At 33.1% G+C, this 20,809-nt stretch overlaps 1 protein-coding gene across 1 annotated transcript in view; it reads right to left on the bottom strand.

Moving 5' to 3' along the window:
- The window catches only part of Trdn (triadin), a 110,821-nt gene extending 93,944 nt beyond the window's left edge, over positions 1 to 16,877 (bottom strand). Inside the window, exons 1-2 of the mRNA XM_071613793.1 lie at positions 16,796 to 16,877; positions 16,398 to 16,607 (exon numbers count right to left, since the gene is read on the bottom strand). Coding sequence (XP_071469894.1) covers positions 16,398 to 16,607; positions 16,796 to 16,877 — 292 coding nt within the window. The remainder of the gene's footprint in view (positions 1 to 16,397; positions 16,608 to 16,795) is intronic.
- Positions 16,878 to 20,809: the final 3,932 nt, after the last annotated feature.

The following is a 20,809-nucleotide window of genomic DNA, read 5'->3' as shown; positions in this document are numbered from 1 at the left end:
TTTGGGCTTGAAGCTTGGCAACTTTTATAATTTTGTAACTGTCAACTATTTCCTAAGGATAAAAGCTAGAAATACTAATTAATTTAATTATGTTTTAAACAGAACAGATTTGAAATGAAAAGCACTCACAGTGAACTTAATGTTCTGAATCTTTGGGCTCTGCAGTTCCTAGTATTGGCAATACTAGGCACAGGTAATTATGAAAAAATAATCAGAAATATCTGTTTTAGCATTTACTATGCAACTTGGTGTCTTCATCAAAGTAATATTTACTCAATATTTTGCTATTGGTGCAGTTTTTAAGGTGCAGTCTGACCTAACTGGAAACAATTTCCTATAAGTTGGATCATTGGCATTCCTCATATTAGGTTATTTCAATGGTGTCACAACTCTTGTCTTTAATTTTTACCATCACAATGAAGGTTTCAACATCTTAGAGTCAAATACTGTTTTTTTTTTTTCCTCTCCTATGACTTCTGTTTTCTTATTACTTATTTCATTTCAAATTAAAAATGAAGCAAACACTGGATAAATAAGTAACACATTCAAAGTTAAGAATTTAAAAACTATTGAACCAACAACTTTATTCCTCTATATCTAAGCCTAAAGATAAATTTATATTCTGTCAGTAGAAGTTTCTAAAGGTACACTAGTGGAATTACTTCTCTTCTATTATATTCTTTAAGAAAAGAATATTAGAATATAGCCAAATATAATGACATGATTTTAAGAAAAGATATTAGAAGATAGCCAAATATAATGACATGATATTTTGGCATCTGAAAATAGATTTCTATTGTAACCAAAATACCAGTAATTTATAGCCCTAAAGTAATAACTAAATAATAGCATTTCCACACAAGAAGTATCTTGAGATATCTTTTTTGATATCTCATTTTTTGAGATCCTCTGTTTTAATCTATTTCTATTTGCCCTTTCAGATTATTTACACTAAAGTATTCATTTCAGCAGACTAGACAGAGCCTGGAAGGAGAAAAGGTAATAATAATAAATAAACAGAGAAATGGAAAATTAAATGCTATTGCTGTAGCATATGTATTAAGTAATTTTCTTTAAAGTAAATAATATTTTTATCAAGCATTTTTACATTGAACAAATGGTGAAATTCAAGCTATATTGTAAAATTTCTTTAAAACTGAATATGTAGTTTAAAATATTTTTGTAATTATTTAACATTTCATGATTATGTAAAAATACAAATAGTAGATTAATTAGTTTCAGAATAATTTATTAAGTTATGAATTTATAATTTGCTAAATGCTTATATAGAGAATCTTTAAGATGCTTCTGTAAAGAGAAACAAGATGAAACTTCATTTTTACATATTTAAATGTGTTCTTTTAAATTATTGAATATTATGTTATTGCCATATTCAAAACAGACATTACATTTTAAAGGAAGGACATTCAATAAGTTGTATGCAATCACCAACACTAAGTTACAAAAATGAGTTAACTTTAAAACCATTGTCTCTGAATGAATTTTCAATCAACTAGATTTTTAACATAATAACTGTATACAGAGGTTGAAATACCTGAAGTAGATTATCTTTACTTGGAAGCAACAACCCTCAGAACACACTGAAATAAAAAGTTGGATTGATGAGATTCCCCAAGTAGTTCTAATTTTAACCTCACTATGAAGATCAATTTCATAAAAAATCTTAATTAACATACAGTTATTTTCCCTGTTCTATAAGAACTAGGAATAACCTAAAAGTTATATTTAACATCCACTCCTGAAAAAATTACTTTCATTAAATGGGTAGAGAAAAAAAAAAAAACAGAAATTGTTTGTTTGTTTGTTTGTATAAAGAACTCACAAACTATAGAATTACAATATAGCAGGAACATTACAATGTGAAAAGATACAATATTGTGGTAGAGGAGAAAGTAAGCCAAATCAAATTAGAGGAAACCTGGAAAATTTTTCAGAAAAGTAAATATTTAATATCAGTCTTGAAAAATCTGCAGGAGGATTTTAAAAATTGACAATAGGGAGGAGGCAAGAGCAATTTAATCACTGCTTCAGAGAAAATGTTAAATGACAGGAATAATACAAAGATTACCAAATAAAGTTTGGTTATCTACATAACAATAACAACTCTTTAGTTTGTCATGCAGGGTATTAAAAAGAAATAAATCATCATTTAATAGAGAATAGAAAAAATATTAGGGGGAGTATAATGTTAAGGTTAATTTTTCAAGCATTTAGCATTATGAAAAAAATGTCTTACATATTAACAGTCTTTCTCATTTTGCTTTGGGGTGGTACAGATTTCTCAATAATAGATAAGGTTAGTTGGGGGAACTTCTAATTTAGATTTGAAGCAAAGAAGGAGAGAGAGAGAGAGAGAGAGAGAGAGAGAGAGAGAGAGAGAGAGAGAGAGAATAAAGAAAAGAAAGGAGAGAAGAAAAGAGAGATTTGTGTTAAACACAACTAGAATTTAAAGGTTCCTGTATTTCAAGATATATAATTATTTTATTTTGACTATTTAAATGTTTTTTTTCAAATATACACAGTAGAGACAATGTTATAGAGAATCCAATATCTCCTAGAGTATCATTCAGAGTTGGATCAGAAAAGCAGAGTCACTAGGAATGACAGACAATAAGGATTATATTGTATGGATTTGACAGTATGTAAATGATGAAGTTTTAAGAGCAGTTTAGACTTCTGCATGTGACATTGGGCATGAAGCAGCAGCCCTGGGGGTGGGGGAAGGGGAGTGGAGAAGCAAGGCAACTTTGGGACCAGGGAAGGATGGGCTAAAATCCAGGAGGATAAACTGGATGGAGACTGCAATAGTCCTCTGACTTCTGGGGCTCCATCTTAAGAGATGGTAGAGATTTCTGGGAGAAGATGCTGCCCTTCTTCATGGAGCTAAATATACACCTGTGCCAGGAGTTGGAGAAGACTGCAGAAGATCTGACAGGAGCTAGCATTGCTGCAGACACAGCTATTGTCCCATGCCAACAAGGTGAGCCAAGAGATCAACTATAACATGCCAGCAGTGACCTTCTAAGGGTAAAATATGCATGTCCGTTTGCCTTCTGTCTTCCAAATCTAGCACATGGTAATTCCTCTTGCTCACCCTAACCCAGAATTATTCAAGAGAAAGAATACTGTAAATGCAGTTCTGTCTTAGCAAAAGTGAATACAAATTCACCTTACCTAGTTTCATTAAGCATCAATATTTTGCTATTTTATTTTCCCCCTTCCCTTAGGTTCTTATTTCCTTTTTCTAGTTTGCCTGATATTTAAAAGTAGATCCTAGATACATAAATTCTTTATCCCAGATCACTGGATACATTACCATCCATAGCTATTCCATTAAGATTTTTGACAGTTTCTTGATAATGTAAACTAATACAAAATAACATAGAAAGTCTAAAGTAAATTTTGCTTCTTTCTTGCACCAAATCAGAAATTGGCCAATTCTTAAGGGAATCCTTGCTCCTTTTATTTATTGAAAAATGGTATTTTGAAATCAAAGCATTCAACAAACATACTCATTGCATTGAATTGCCATTGCTTCTAAACTTTTATATAGAGCCAGGAAATACGAAATTCCAAAAAGCCATATATTTACTCTATTTCCAAATAAAACATAAGAGCACAGATTTCCTCTTAATTTCTTCTATTCTTACATCCCTTTCTCTTATGTTGAAAATCTTATTTGGGGAGGGGGTACCCAGGATTGAACCGAGGGGCACTTGACAACTAAACCACATCCTCAGCCCTATTTTTTTTTTTTTTTTTTGCATTTTATTTAGAGACAGGGTCTCACTGAGTTACTTAGCTCCTCACTTTTGCTGAGACAGGCTCTGAATTTGCAATCGTCCTGACTCAGTGTCCAGAGCCACTGGGATTACAGGTATGCTCTACCATGCCCAGCAATCCTGGTTCTTAAAAACAGAATGATTAGTTTTATTTTTCTTCCTGCATTTTTGTTTGAAGTTATAAGAAACATTGACTAAGTCCTTAAATCAACACCATGTAAGAGAACACATTAAAAGAAATTTAGCTATCTATACTGCTCTTTTCTTCTCTTTAAAGTTATTTCATTTTGTTAACTTTTGTTTTTTCCTTTTATTATTTCACATACATATCCATATTTAAGAGAGATGTCTATAACTTTAAATAGAAAAAGAATGAATAAAGATTTGTGATTTTTAGTCATCATGCTTCCAAATGAGAAAGGCGGCAAAGAAATGATACAAACATTTGAAAGAAGATGGCTGCTGTAACAATGTTGGGTAAACTAAGACAGAAGTTCAGGATATAAGATAAAGAGCACAAGATCAATAGGTGCTTAACAAAGAGAATGGGTCTTTTTCCACCCCGCAATACTCATTGGTCCTTGGGTAAATAGGAAAGTACAGGAGTGCTGTGTTTCTGACTTAAAATAACAGTAGAGCAAGACAAATACTGTCGGATTCCACTTATATGTGGTTTCTAGAAGAGTCAAATTTATAGAATTTTGGTTTTAAGGGACTGTGAGTAGGGGGAAATGGGTAATTATAAACCAGGGCCTAAAGTTTCAGTTGTAGAAAAGTGAAGACATTCTAGTACCTTGCTACACAAAATTGTACCTATAGTCAACAGTTCTGTACTGTATACTTAAGAACCTGGAAGAGGTCAGATCTCATGTGAAGTATTTCTACAAAAAAATAAAAGAAAAGAAAAGACAAAGGGGAAAATGAGAAAAAAAAAAAAAAAAAAAAAAAAACAGTGTGATGAATGTTTGAAATGTAGGAGGCAGTCCTGGAAAGAAATGCAATTAGCTCAGTTAGGAATTTTGAGTTTAATGCTTCAATTGAATGACCTTACACAATTAAAAAAAATTAAGGAGAGATTGGGATGAATGAAGTGGGATTGGAAGTCATTATGTGTGGAGGTCAGTTATGAGCAAACTTCCTGTCAAGTAGATAAATTAAGAGAAAATAAAAATTCTTGAGCTGAATTTTACCTTCAAAATAGAAATAACTTTAGTGACTCCCATGGGGAGAATATGAGATATTCCTATTTATTTATTTGTTTATTTATTTATTTGGGGGGTACCAGGGATTGAACTCAGGGTCACTTGGCCACTGACCACATTCCCAGTCCTATTTTGTGTTTTATTTAGAGATAGGGTCTCATTGAGTTGCTTAGTGCCTTGCCCTGGCTTTGCACTCATGATCCTCTTGCCTCAGCCACCTGGGATTACAGGTGTGAGCCAGTGCGCCTGGCTAGAATATGAGATATTCTTAAACCTTACCATATGTCCTTAATTGTTTAGGAGTGTGTTCCTGCTGTCAGACTCTAAATATTAATATATGGCAATATTAATGATCCTGATATTAGGTTGAGAGCTACACAGCCAGAGGAGCAGGCTAGAGAGGGCCCATTCCAGCATACTGCTCACCACTTGTATAGAGTGTGCAGCCATGACAGCTCCAGCAATGGACTAGGACAATGTTATCTAACAGGATCAAGAAGCTAATGATGTAAAAAGAGAGTTCTCAAAATCATAAGAAGCTAGGCTTTAAGAAACAGCTGGTGATCAATTTTCCAATGCTGTAAAGTATAATCAAGATAAGGAAGCTAAATATGTCTCCATTTATTAATGAAGAGGTGATGTTTGATACAGTTTGGTGGAATGAAGGAACAGTGTCCCATCCTTTCATAGTAGAGGGGTTTGGCTAGAGGAACAGAAACAAAAATGGCTTTAGATAAAAATGGATATAGGGAGGTAAAAGAAATTGGTTTGTCCAAGATAGAAAATACATAAGCATGTTAAGGGGAGGAGAAAATGGGGGAGATTTTAAAGACAGAAGAGAGATGATACTTGATGTGACAACCTTTAAAATACACCTTCTTGGGGCTATTTCCCCTCATTCATACCCAGACATTCCCTTAAGAGTAATAAGCCTTTTTTAAAATTCAAACCTTCATGAGGCAATAACTGATATATTCTGCTATTGTCTATCTCTCCCTCTTCCTCTCCAGGTCCTCCCTCAGCCTCAGTCCTTCTGTCTCTCCATCAGCCTCCGTCTCTCCATCTTTTCCATCCTTCCTTCTCTCCTTCCCTCCATCTTTTGGATATTCTCTATATTAGAGTACATTGACCTCCTTCTTTAGGTTGAGTTCTGTTTTCAATACATTTGTATTCCTGTAAAATTCATGTGTTGAAATCCCAATTCCTAAGGGGTTACTTGAAGCTGGGACCTTGGAAGGCTTCTGTCATGAGGGAAGAACATTTTGGGAATGAGATTAGCACCTTAATAAGTTAGACAAAAATTTTAAAATCATTTTATAAATGCAGGTACCCTTTCCACCACGTGAGAAAATAGTAAGACTCTTTTTAGCCATGTCAAGTATCTATAATTGATCAGCCAGAAAGTCCACTCACATCAGACTCCATACCTGCTGGCACCTAGATCTTGGACTTCTCAGACTCCAGAACAGTGAGAAAAAAGTTAGTTCTGTCTATAAGCTACCCAGTTTGAGTATTTTGTCATAGAAACCCAAATAGACTATCCTGTGGAAAATGAAACAACATATAAAATGGGGGGTGCAAAGCTTCTGAAGTATATTGGATTCTAAAAGATGAAATTCATTTGATCTGTGATTTTGAAAAAAAAATGAAATACTTGCAGATGTTGTATACTTAGAAGCTTTTAAACCAAAGAAAAACTAGGATCCTGATTTAAAACACTTTTAGTGAGCTAATTGTTTTATTGACTGAAGAAGGAAATGACTGTCACTTTTCTAATCTACATTTGAATAGCTCTTCTGTAGCTCCCATCCTTGCTTTCAACATCTGAGGCCTGGGCACTTTCCCCCAGCTTTTTCACAACTTTTTCAATTGAAATTTTCTCATACTCATCTTTACTATTAGCTGACTTTAGTGGTTTAGAAGTGTGCACTTGTGTGGAACCTAATAAAATTAAACACAAGCATTCTTAGTTAAAATTACACAGTTATTTCACTATTTAATAGTTTTAGGACAACATTTCTAAGTTGTTCTTTTGCTGTAACTCAACTGTTACTTTTTGAGGCAATAAGCAACATTGCTGAATGCTAATAGAGTACACTTCACCTCTCCTTCTCAATATGACCCCAATTCACCAATTTTTACTGGCAAAATTATGTTACAGATGTTTAAACCTGGAAAATTTCCAGCCAACTGGAGCTAGACCCATGTCAAATAAAGGGCATTTTATATTCCAAACAACTTTTGGCTCTTTTTAGCCACATCAAGTATCTATATGTAAATTGGAGATTCGTATTATGCTTTTTATTAATAAGTATGTTTAGAGTAGGTTGTTATATTAATTAAAACTAAGTTGCTTTCCTTTTATTAAATAAATACAAATAAAATTGGTGTTCAGAAGATGGTACAGCCAAGCAAGCTTCTTGGCATATTACAGACTTGGAACAGAAGGAAAGGGGTCTCAGAAGCAAGAACTTTTGGACCTTCTCTTGCCTTTCTTTCTGCTGCTCCCCTTTCTCCATCAAGGGAGGCCACAACAATTAGAAATTAGAATTCCTCTTCCCCAAGGCATGTCTTAGAAATTAGAACTTCTCTCTGACATAGCTATCCAAAAAATCAGGACCAGTTACTCTAGCATTTCCCTGCCTTTTTGAAGCATTGAAATATACTTAAAATCAAGCCCATTAAATTAAAATAAAACTAGCTACAATTTATCTCACAACTACTGTGTGCCACTCAACATTCCAAGGATTTTATTTGTATTTACTTATTCATTGGTCATAGGACCCATATGAAGCAGGTACCACCACTACCTACAGAGGAGGAAACTAAAGAGCAGAGAAATGATTTGCCCAAGTTTACACAGATGCTTAATGATGAAATCGGAATTCTAACCTTCCCTGAGCCTGTGTTTAGCTACTTTTTTTCTGGTCTTTAAATACTTGTGATCTTCAGTTTTTATTAGTGTTCTGTAATTTTGCTTATTTCCTTGCTTATCCTGTGTGTGTGTGCGTGTGTGTGTGTGTGTACAATTTGGTTTCGATCTTACAAATTTTATTGAACATGCCAGGGAGTAAGTAATGCAACGGGAACATTAGGATAAGTAAAACAATTCTCACCTTTGAAATGCTTATGGTCCAATCAGACAATTTTTTTTACCTTTATTTTAATATATATAAATCTCTGAATATATATATATATATATATATATATATATATATATATATATATATACATATAAATAGATATAGATATAACAATGGACTGCATTACAACTCTTATTACATATATAGAGCTCAATTTTTCATATCTTTGGTTGTATACATAGTATACTCATACTAATTTGTGTCCTCATACATGTACTTTGGACAATAATGATCATCACATTCAACCATCATTCATTACCCCATGCCCCTTCCCTTTCCCTCCCACCCCTCTACCCTATCTAGAGTTCATCTATTCCTCCAATGCTCCCCCTCCCTATCCCCATATTAATCAATTTCTTTATATCAAGGAAAACATTCGGCATTTGGTTTTGTGGGATTGGCTAACTTTACTTAGCATTATCTTCTCTATTTATCTTTGGTGTGAATCATAGCACTATCACTTTTTCTTTATTCATTTACTTATTTGTTTATTTAATTGTTTATTAAGTTTATAGATTCTGCTCAACATTGTTAAGTACTAGAAAAATAAAGGAAGTTAAAAACAAAAAAACATTTTTAAAATGAAACTAATGGATCAGTGGAGAAGAATTGTATTTCACATATTAAACATATGCAACTTGTAAGAAGATCTCTGTGTAAGCAGCAAGTAACATAATGAGAACTTACAACAGACAGACTTGATTTTCCCTAGACATTCTAGAAAAGTTTATCTAAATAAGTGAATTTAAACAGAATGTTAAAAGATTTGTAGTTGGTCTTAGACAAAAGAATGGTCAATATTTAGAACAAATTTTAAATTTTATAATTGTTTTTATCTGTAAGTATAAATTGATAAATCTCACTATAAGATTTAATTTGCTAATGGATGAACTTGAACATTGAACAATGGTTCACATGAATGGTAAAGAATATTGATTTCAGACTATTGGGTCTTTTTGACCCCAAAACCTATCACCAGCAAAAACCTGGGAGCCTGACATAGAGTGGCTAACTTTTTATTTTGTAAAATAAAATGACATCTGGTTTATAATTTATAATTATAATTTCAAAAGAGAATTTAATATTTAAAATTTAGAAACAATATAATCTAAGAATGAAGAACACTTCTTTAAAATGAATAGTTTTTCATTAGCCTTTTTCTCACTTGATAAAGGATAAATAACCTCTATTAGGGTCTGGGAATCATTGTACTACAAAACTCTGTGCTTCCTTAAGGTACTCATAAGCAAACTAGAACTGGGTAATACAAAGCATCCTTTTAAGTGTAGAAACCAAGAAGACAAAATAGCCTGGGACATTGAACAGAAAATGTGGAATTTGAGATAAGACTTAAATTAGAGGAAGAAGCACACAAAATGTCAACAACTCTTGAAAACTTAGTACACAGGAGAACTGATGGTGTTTAAAACATTGCCTTTAGTCTCAATCTCCCAAATCTCCTAAAATGTAATAACATATTTATACATACAGCACATACCCACACCTGGATATATAGAGGAATAGATAGATGATAAATAGATAAATATTAAAATTGTACTTTTAGACTGACTTGGGATTTCCCTAAATGATTTTACTCTGCTAAACTCAGCCTGACAAACAGTGCACCTGCTTAACTGGGAAAAGTGCCAAGAAAAGAAAAAAAAATCAGGGAAATTAATTTCCAAGAGCAGTAGATAAATGGCACACCTCATTAGAAAATCTATTTAAAAGGCACATCAGGAGATGTCTGCAAGACTTTCATAAGAAATTGATGCTTCCTACCATCATGTCCTTGCCATCTTTCTTCTCAGATTACTGATCTTACTTCCTCTTAATAGGATTCAAATTCAAGTTAGATTTAATGAGTGCGTCCTATGTGACAGGTATGTATGTTCTATATAGATTTATTTTATTCTAATAATGTCAAAACTGTTTTTGAAATAAGTATGTTTTGTGGAATGCTTGCAAAAGTTACCAAACTTACATTGAGACACCCTCTTACAACCATATTGTGACTTTTCCTTATTATGAATGAGGGTGCTATGGCCCTCACTCTGAAACAAGAAAGGCTAATAGTTATTAAAATGTATTCCTGTATATTCTGGCCTAGAGGAAAATCAATAACATCCTCCAATGTCATTGTTTTTTAGTAATTATTTTAGAAGTCTTATTTGTTTGTACTTATTGTTTACAGACAAACATGTCCCTTCGTAAACAAAGCAGAAGAGATTTGTAAGAAATTTCAGCCAAATCTCACAAATCCTAGTCTTTAAAATTATAAATTATCAATGAACCTTGCTGCTTCCTGGAATGAAGCTGGCTTAGTCCACAGAGGAGTGAAGACCAGACTCTGGCAATCCTTAAGAACCCTTAACCTCAGTTATTAAGAAAGTAACTTGCTCTGCCCCCATTGATTTCTGAAAGCAATCATTTTCCTCGAGAAAAGCAAAGGCAGTGTGGATAATGTTAGGGTGATCATACATCTGATCTGTGATGCATGGTAAATCCTAACAGCTCTCCATTTCATTCCCATAAGCATCCTATTTTGAATATTAAATTATATAGTTGTCAAAAGGGGAGCCCATGTATGCTGTTAAATCAGTAAACATATACTACATGTCCCACAATTCCCTTAAATGCAAGTTTTCAGGGTAATTGTTGGACATAAGAGAATTTTGTGTGGACTTTTGGAGGCAGAAATGAAACAATAAAGCTATTTATTCTCTGAAGCTTGGTTTAGGGCAGGTGTTTTTGCAGCCATATACATTATTGCTGATATGCTTTCCATCCTTGTTTGGCAACCCCTGCTTCTTATTTTTCAGCTCCCACTGGCAGTCTTCTTTGGGCATCCTTTGGGCCAAATCCTGGCCAGGTGCATTTGCAATGCCGTACTGAAGGACACCAATTTATCCTGCAACTCATCCACATCATCAAAATTTGAGATGGTGAGAAACAAATGAGGGTTATGATTTGTCCTTAGTCTTCCTTATTCTGTGTCCATCTGCCCTTCCTCTTCCCAACTTCCAGCCTGCTGACTTTTGACTAAGCTCCAGGGCATTGCCACAGCCTTACACAGATCATTTAATCACTCACAGTTGTTCTGCTGCTCTGAGCAAACGCTGAGAAATGCACAAGAGTGTTATCTGAATATTGTTTCACTGTTATACTTAGTAAGAAATGAAGGGTAGGTGAAATATCTTTTCCAGTCTGTTTATTTAGTGCCCTAAAATTTGTCTTATTAAGAAAAATCAAACTCACTAATTTCACAATACAGAAAGCAAGGTGCTATCCCCATTTCAAAGACACAGAAAAACACATTGCTAGTCAGGTTAGCTTGTAGGTAACAGAGGTATAAAATGAAACTGAGACTTCTGAAAGAAGTCCCTTCTACACATTCCACAAGTAGATAAGACTTGTCTAAATCAGATCAAATGCTGAAAACAAGGAATTGTGAAGGTTTCCCAAAGGAGACTCATTTCTCTCAATCCAGAACAGAATGTGCTTACAAAAATAAATTTTCATTTATCTATAAACAACTTTATAATGGCTTCATAGTATTTATCTACTTTTATAAAAGCATCAAAGAGAAAATCAAGACACAGGGACTGCTGCTCTGACTCTCTAGTATTTAGGATCACCTCCAGCCATGCTTCCTTATCCTGTTGGATTTCCTTTTAAAACATTAGCAATTACATTCAAAATCTATTAGGTGGTCCAAAAACTCATCATGATGACAATATTAATCCCCAGTAATATTCTTAATCATATCCACTAAAATTAACATTAAAAACACAAGAGCCAGGCATGGTGACTCATGCCTGTAAACCCAGCCAGCTCCAGAGGCTGAGAAGGCAGCAGGATCATGAGTTCAAAGCCAGCCTCAGCAAAAACAAGGTGCTAAGTAACTCTGTGAGACATGACAGGGTCTTGTAAATAAAATGCAAAATAGGACTGTGGCTCAGTGGACGACCCCTGAGTTCAATCCCTGTCTCTCACCCCTACCCCCACCCCCAACCCCCCCTCCCAAAAAGAATTAGAGTACCATTTACATGTTGAAACTGTTATTGAAGTAAATATCCTTTTCTGGAAGAACTGACATAAACAAGATAGTTTAGACCTTACTAAATGAATAAATGGGATTAGATTTTCATATCAGAGAATGTATCCCATCCACATAAAATGAATATAAAGTAAAGGTTTTATATTATAATTCCACTGAATCTTTGAATATATATACTTTTGGCTTCAGAATTGATTATTTAAATTTTAATGAGCTAAATGTATTTGAATTTCTTATTTGAAGAATTTATATATTTTCCTTTAAAATTTAAAGCTTTGTGATTTTTTTTTCATTTCAAATCCATTCCTGAATTTTTATCATCCTAAATATAGCCTCATGATGCCAGTCATTCTAACACATCATATTCTTCTGAATCTGTTGTAATTAACATACTTATTGTCAACTAGAGTATAACAAAATAAAATTATATAAATATTCTTCTTTGTATAATAAAAGAAATTATTTCAAAATCGAAATGTTAGCATTATTCACTCTTACCAATGCATTTCAGAAAATTTACTATGTTTACTGGCACTTTCATACAGAGATAAAAATAGTCCTTTCTTAGATAAGTTTATGTTTCTGAGTGAGATGGGAAAGTCAACAAAGGTTTAGGATATAGTGTGTTAATTGCTCTTAATATAGGTACCCATAATTATTTATATTAAGTTGTATTCTTTTGCAATATAACTTTTTATGAGAATGAAACATATGGTAACAAGATTCCAAAATTGTACCCACTGATCTTTGTCTCCTGGTGTTCTCACTCCTATGTAGTTTCTTCCAAAACTGAATAGGATTTGCTTGTGTCACCCAAAGGATTTTGCAGAAATGAAATTCTGGGATTTCCAAGTCTAGGTCATAAGAGCTCTGGCTTCTGCTTTGTTCTCTTATATCTCTCACTTTGGGTAAAGCCATCTGCCTTGTGCATGGACACACCAGCATTGATTTAACAACCAAGTAAGATGTCCTGCAAATATTCCACCACTCATGTCAACCTTTCAGTTAACTGCCGCCCCAACTGATAGCTTCACTGCAATCTCAAGACAAAACCTAAGGCAATACCACCCAATGCATTTTCAAATTACTGACCCATAGATACCATATGAAATAATAAATATTTGTTGTTGTTTTAACCACTTACTTTTTGAAGTAATTTAGTATGCATATAAATTGTTCTATAAAATGTGACCAATAAAATCTCACTTCATAAGCATTTATTTTATTCATTCCAATATCATTATATTTGCTTTGTTAATTTTTAAGGTTGTTCAAAAGCTGCTGAATTAAATAAAATAAAATTATATAAATATGCTTCTTTGTGAAATATAAGAAATTGTTTCAAAATCAAAATGTTAGCATTATTTACTCTTATCAATGAATTTCAGAAACTTACTATGTTGGCTGGCACTTTCATACAGAGATAAAAACAGTCCTTTCTTAGATAAGTTTATGTTTCTGAGTGAGAAGGGCAAGTCAACAAAGGTTTAGAATACAGGGTGTTAATTGCTCTTAATACAGTTGCCCATAAGGTACAGTGCATTTTTCTTATGAATCTCAGAATGCTTTACAGAAGAAGGATGGTTCTTGAAGTATTAGTAAACATTCTCAGAAGGAATATTGAGGAATGAGTCTCTACTCCTAGTATTATCAATATTCACACTATAACAGTACTTATGATAAATCAGGTTCTATTGTAAGCATTTCAAATATATTCCATCATATAATTCTCTTAACAATCCTACTGCATAAGTACTATTTGAAATCCTACTTTATAGAAGAACAAACTAAGGCAAAGAGAGGATAATGTCCCCAATATCACAGAGCTAGCAAATACTAAAGTATAAATTTATACCAAGGAAATGAAGCATCAGACTTCTAGTCTTAGCTATTAACTATTATTCTTTCTGCTCTACTGGGAGTTGGAGTGGGAGAAATGGTATGAGCAAAGTTAGGAAGGAATGAGAGTTTGTTTCCTGGGACCAACAGGGAAAAGCAGAAGGAAACATGGTTGAAAAACAGGGTACATATGCTGACTTACAAAATAAAAATTAAGAGCTAAGCCAAGGACTTGAATTTCATGCCAAGGAGTTCATTATACTTAAGCAATAGAAAATATCTTAATTGATCAAATGTGCGTTTTATGAAGATGTCTTTAGAGCAATTGGGTGGATACAGAGAAGATGAAGGAGCTAAGAAGAAATGACATGAGTGCCCTCCAAAGAGAATGAATGCATGAAGTATTGTAATGGTGATATGGTAATGAGAGGAGAAAGCCAAATTTAAGAGCCATGTAAGCACATGGTCTTTGACTATGTTGACTGCTCAGCATCCAAGGAGACTTAAAAAGTGATTTAAGGTTCCTTTTGTGGGTAATGGATTGATAGTTATGTCATTAATAAATATGGGAACCTGAAAAAGGAGGCCTTACATAAAAGATGTGCTTAATAAACACTTATGAAAGACAAGATGAAGTGTCAATAACACAGCTCTACTTTTCCCTGTCAGATAAAATGCCAGTAACCTAGGTATTATCCATTGCACCTAATTATAGTGGTCCAATGGAAAATATGTCTTACATTTTAATACTCTAGTCTGAAACTATAATTGTAGGTAACTGCATTTTATAAAATAAAAACAAATGTCTTTCAGTGCTAATTTCCATAGTGTTCTCATAAAATCATTAACTTGCAAAGATGACATTTACATGCCACTCATACATGTCTATTGTAAGAAAGAAAAAAACTATATTTTACAATCATATGTGGTTCTAAAATTTAAATAAATGATTTTTTTTAAAAAAAGGAAATGAGAGGTAAAACACTACAGTTGGTACAGGCTCAAAGAGAATGGAATTTCCTAAAGTATCACATTGTTACCAAGCATTTCTCACTTAAAATATCAAGGTCATAATTTTATATTATAGCCATTTCAATTGTAAATTCTTTAAGAGTCTACATGACAGAACACAAAAAAGTATTGCCTGATTAAAGCAGAAATTCATGTACCTGGATAAATTGCTCTTCTGCTTTGGTTGACATTATGAGACTTATCTTTGCTTGCTAGACAAGGCCCACCTATAGTCCAACTGTGAATGGTATACCTGGGAGAAGTCATCCAAGTCATACCTTCATCTCATAAACTCAAATAATAGAGTTCTATACATTCATGATATTTAAGTTGTATTTCTTTTGACATTTGTGGCACAGGCATTTCCTGACACTATGTAAAAACTTGATAAATAATTGTTGAATCAGTGAAATTTAAAATGAGAAGCCTGCATATCTCTGAATATAGAGTTTTTTAGTTGAACTTAGAGTCTCTGGGTTCTACTGAGTCTACTCCTACTGGAAAAAGGAAAATAAGGGAAGGAAGAGTACACATATAAGAAAGCACCTCAATTGATTAATGAAATTCTTTTGCTTGTGATAAAAGGGATGTGCATAATTCATCCATCTACTTGTGAAATAGTTATTGAACACCACACCTATTCCTTTCCTCCAGGAACTCACAGTCAACTTGGGGTAGCAAATGTGGAACTAGGTAAATATAAATTAAGAAAAAGTTCTGGAACGAAAAGATGAATGAGGTGCTCAGGGATTGAACAGATCACAATGAACATCTTCCCTTTCTAACTTGTATTATTCCTATTTTACTCCAAATTCATAAGAACATATGGACGCTCAAGATGTAGTATCTCATTACAAGCTAATGCCAAGAAAATCCTTCTAACATTCTTTATTTTCAGGAACTCAAAAGACGATGGTTTGCTGGGAGGAAGAAGGAGCATGTCTACAAATGAAACGTGGGACTGGATGACTAAAGCAAAAGAAATACTTTACTTTTCACTTGTCCAAAATCTTTTTTGTTTGGTTTAGTTTTTTATTACCAAGTGTAAAATCTACAAATTAGTCTTTATTGGTACTTGATGAAGTATCAGTTCCAAAACTCAATCTCCACTAAAGCTTTTTAATACTTATCTTTACAAAGCTGCATTAGTCAGCCTTTATTCAGCCCTGAAAGCAGAACAGACAAAGGAAGACAACAGGAGGAAAAGAGAAGAAAACTGACTTCAGTGACCTTCAATCACACTGGCAGGATACAGGATGGAATGCAGAGAAACAAAGCCACAACTAGGGAGAACATTTTTTTTTCTTTTAATTTAAAAGTCAAACCTCCTGGATCTTACCTGAAAAGTTCTTGTAATCAACTAAATCGAACATAACAACGGCAACAGCTGACCAGGTTATTATCAGAGCAATGACCAGAAGCCAGGCTGCAGGTGAGCTGAATGTCGTCACTATGTCTTCTGTGACTGTCCTCTTCAGCACTTTTCCAGGGGATTTGGGCACAGATCCATTTTTGCTGTCTATCACAGTTGTGGTTGTAGATGCATTTCCTAATCAAACATTCAATAAGGAAAATATAATTTAGAAATTCACATCGAATGTTGATGAAAAAAACACAAACTATGAATTTTGTAACCTGTTTCTATCATTTTCTATAGTAGATCATATTTGCTCAGCAGCAGTCCCCCACCTCCCAACCCACTCCCACATTGTCTCTTCCTCTGCATTTACCCCTCACCCTGAAACCTTTTTGGCTCATAAGCATTTCTCATCTCCCAAGTTCCATCTATGCTCCCATCCAGGCCATGAAACCTATTCATTTTCTTCCACTCATTTTCACTTCTCTGTTACCATTTCCCCTACCATTTCCAAGAGCAATAGGCTTTTGGAACAAGATGCCTTTTAAAATAATTTTTATTTCTTTAGGTTCAATATGTCAATTCTGAAAATCAGTAAAAACATACTCTCTGAGGAGAGATTTGAAATCAGTGATAAAATAAAGTGGATAGAACTCTATATGGATATCCTGTTTTAACTGCATAATAGTTTTCTTTTTTGTGATGTATGTTTTCTTTTTTTAATTTGTTTTAATTAGTTACACATGACAGTACAATTACCTTTACATATCATACATTTGAATCAGATGGGATATAATATCTCAATTTTCTGAGTATACAGGTTGCAGAATCACATTGATCATGCATTCATGTATATCCACACAGTAATAATAATGCCTGTTTCAATCTACTATCCTCCCTAATAATTTTCTATTGAGGTCATTAAGTTTTTCTGATTTTTTTTTTTTTTTTTTTTTTTTTGGGCAGGGCAAAGAAGAGAATTATGTTGGAGAATCTTATCATATCCAGTATTATAATAATCTTGGAAGATCTTATTATATCCAGTTGTTTCTTCCAGAAACAACTTCTGTTAACATGTTTTTTATTTGCACCTAGTTTTGTGTATATGTATATATAAATATATAAATGTTTTATTTGTTTTTGACAAATCACGATTACACTGTCCTTTTTGTTTTCTTTGCTAGACAATATAAAATCAACAAGCTTTCATATTATTAGGTATCCCTTTAAATATTACTTATGTGGCTGCATGGAATGTCATTTTATGACTGTATATAATTTAGTCATAAAGTTTCCTAGCTTATGATATGACAGAAATTTTCTCAAACCCATCAACAATCCTCCCTTCAGGAGACATTCTTAAATGAGAATTGCTGATACAAATAACATACTCACTTTTATATTTTTTGAGACTATGTATACATATATATAATTTTAAAATTGATGTTTTGGAAAATTATAGTAGTCTTGCTTCCTTATGCATATCAATATTATCACTGGTATTTAAAATATGTGCAATAATATAAGAGAAAAATTTTTGCTTCATTTACAATTCACTGATTACTTGAGATAAATAGTTAATGTTTAGTTTTCCTTCCTTTGTATTTCTTGTGAGTTTTTTCTTTAACTTTGCTTGAAATCTACTTACACACACACACAAACGCACAGGCACATGTTCACAAAGATAATATTTTATAACCTTAGTCTTGCAAGTTTTGCTTCAATTATTTACCTTTTCCTCTTATAGCATTTCTATATACAGAGTGAAATATAACAATTTTGTTAGTCTTTCACTTTACTTCATAACATTTCTGTCAAGTTATGGCTTGAAAGTCCCCCTTAGTGGTCAGTGGACATATCTGATTATCTTAACCACACTTGACCTTTAGAGAATTAAATCCAGAGGTAATTCAGAGATTTCTTGAAATAACCATTTCATGGCATTTTTAAGAAAACTGAAGACTGACTAAAAAATTAAGGAGACTTTCATAACATTCTCATTTCCATATTTCTCAGGTGTGTAGTAAATCATTCAATACTAAAGAGAAAAAAAAGCTTTCATCAATTATTTTTTTTGCCAAAAGCATCATTTATTATATTTTCATGTATATTGAGTATAGACCACATTATCTGTAATAATAATTCCAAATCAAAAGGAGAAAATGTTGATTAGTCTATACACAAGATTACATATTTTCAATTTCACTATTTATCTCTAAATTATAATATTTTTATGCATTAGATTCTACAGAAAATCTAAATTTTCAATTTTATTTAACATTTTCATCAAGTAAATTTCCCTTAGCTTTAAAGCTTAATTGTAGTTAAAGTGTGTTAAATAATAATTAGAAGATTTTAGTCTTGTAAATCTGGAAGAAATTTTCTATATTCCTTGAAAGCCTCAGTGGAATTAAAGTGCACCTTATTCTGTTTATCTGCCTTCACAATTCCTTCTTTTGGATATGTATTTCATGTGGAAATGGTGAAGCAAAAAAATTTACATGCTTGTAGAGAGGAGATTGGAATTAACTTCTGGCTCCTCCCTGTATTATCTAAATGGATGGAATTTCACTATCACACTATCTTTCTGAGCAAGAAGAATTTCCATTTAGGAAAAGAAACTGGTTTAAGGTTGAATTTGCAGGCTTGTGATGGTGAAAAGAAAAGTCATGCAAACCATTTGGCATATCTCCTGGTACATGGTAATTATTTGACAAATGGCAACACAAGAACCACTAAATGACATCATTATTACTGTCTTCATTACTGCCATTAGCACCTCCAGTGCTACTTCTATGATCATGGCTCTGGCTATGATTACTACTGCTGTCATAAGGAAACTCAAGAAGGGCAGGATTAACGTCAGAAGTGAAGGCAGAAGAACTGACCCTCAAGTAAATGTGAGCACTTTTCCCATTGAATAAGCACATATATTAGATCAAGATGGGTATGGGGAACAAAAAAGAGTTCTAAAATTCTCTCAGTATCCTTTCCAATCAATTCATTTATTTCTTGGAATATAAGTAAAGAGGAAAACATGCTAATTTATTCATATAATTAGAGGTTGTTTTGCCCCACTGGCAAAATTAAGAGAAATGAACTATGCAAAAAAAGTTATTTCTTTGTAGTATAAACATTATACATATAAACTCGAAAAATAAAGTTTGAGCCATTTTAACAAAGATATTCACAGATGCTTATAGTATGAATATAGTATGAATTCAGTTCATAATACAATTTGATATTGGGAGGAGGAACAATGCTATTTGCAAATTATGTTCTCCAATTAATAGTCTCACTCTTTTCATTTCTTTTGCCATAAAAGGTCACACTATCTTACTTTTTTCAAAAATTAGTGACATACCACTCTGAGTCCCAGAGTAAAGAAAAATTAAATTCATTCAAGAGTACATATTTGTGGGCTGGGGTTATGGCTCAGTTGTAGTGCACATGCCTGGCATGCATGGGGCACTAGGTTCAAGTCTCAGCACTGCATATAAATAAATAAATAAAGGTCAATCAACAATTTTTTTTTTTAAAAAAGAGTACATATTTGTAGGTGATAACAACCAAACATAACTAATGCAGTATTTTTTAGATAGAAGTAGCCTACCAAGGCCTATATTTTCTAAAAGTTAATAAGCTAATGAAGAACAACAGTAGTAAAAGAATTCAATTAAGATTTTTAAATTATTTTAGGTAGAAATTAACAATAATGACAACAAATTTTGCTTTCCTGAAAAAATTGTGGAAAAAAACATCCCAAGTTCATGAACTCATTTGAGTAGAAATGATAGCAAGATGGAGAACTACCCTTAAAAAACAGATTTTTATAGACTATACTTGACATGGTGCTCAAAGAAGGAAAAGTAATAAGGAACCCATATCATATCCTCTCATTGATTTTTGTTTCAAATTCCCATCACTCCTAATGATAGTTCTGAAAATAGATGAATGATAAGAGTGCTTTGAAATGAGATTTAAGACCCAAGTGGGGCTACAAGTGAATCAAACCTTCAGAATAATGATTTGCAGGAGAGTAAATGAATTAAGAGTGTTTAGGAGTAGCCGGCCTGAAAATTGATATGTTGCTAATCTCCAGTTTTTATTGCCTCTGGAAGGCTTTCTACTGATACTAAGTGGAGAACATCTGAAGAATGGTTTCTGCACTTGAGATTCACTTCAGTGAGTTGTGTATTTGGGCATCAGACAATGTCAAACACGCTTGCTAGGTATCTTGAAACTGAAAATATAAATTTCATAAGATTTGACACAAACTAGCTGTATCTTTGTCAAATTCTTAAAGGTTGAATATTTTAAAAGAAATATGACAGTAGAGGAAAGTGACAAAGGTGTAGCAAGTGGGGCTGGAGGGGAGAAATTCTACGGAGTAA

This window comes from Marmota flaviventris, chromosome 6 (assembly GCF_047511675.1).
Source record: "Marmota flaviventris isolate mMarFla1 chromosome 6, mMarFla1.hap1, whole genome shotgun sequence".
In the NCBI taxonomy this organism is placed as follows: domain Eukaryota; kingdom Metazoa; phylum Chordata; class Mammalia; order Rodentia; family Sciuridae; genus Marmota; species Marmota flaviventris.
Note: the sequence above shows the minus strand (reverse complement) of the source record. Positions and strands in the feature narration are given on the sequence as shown.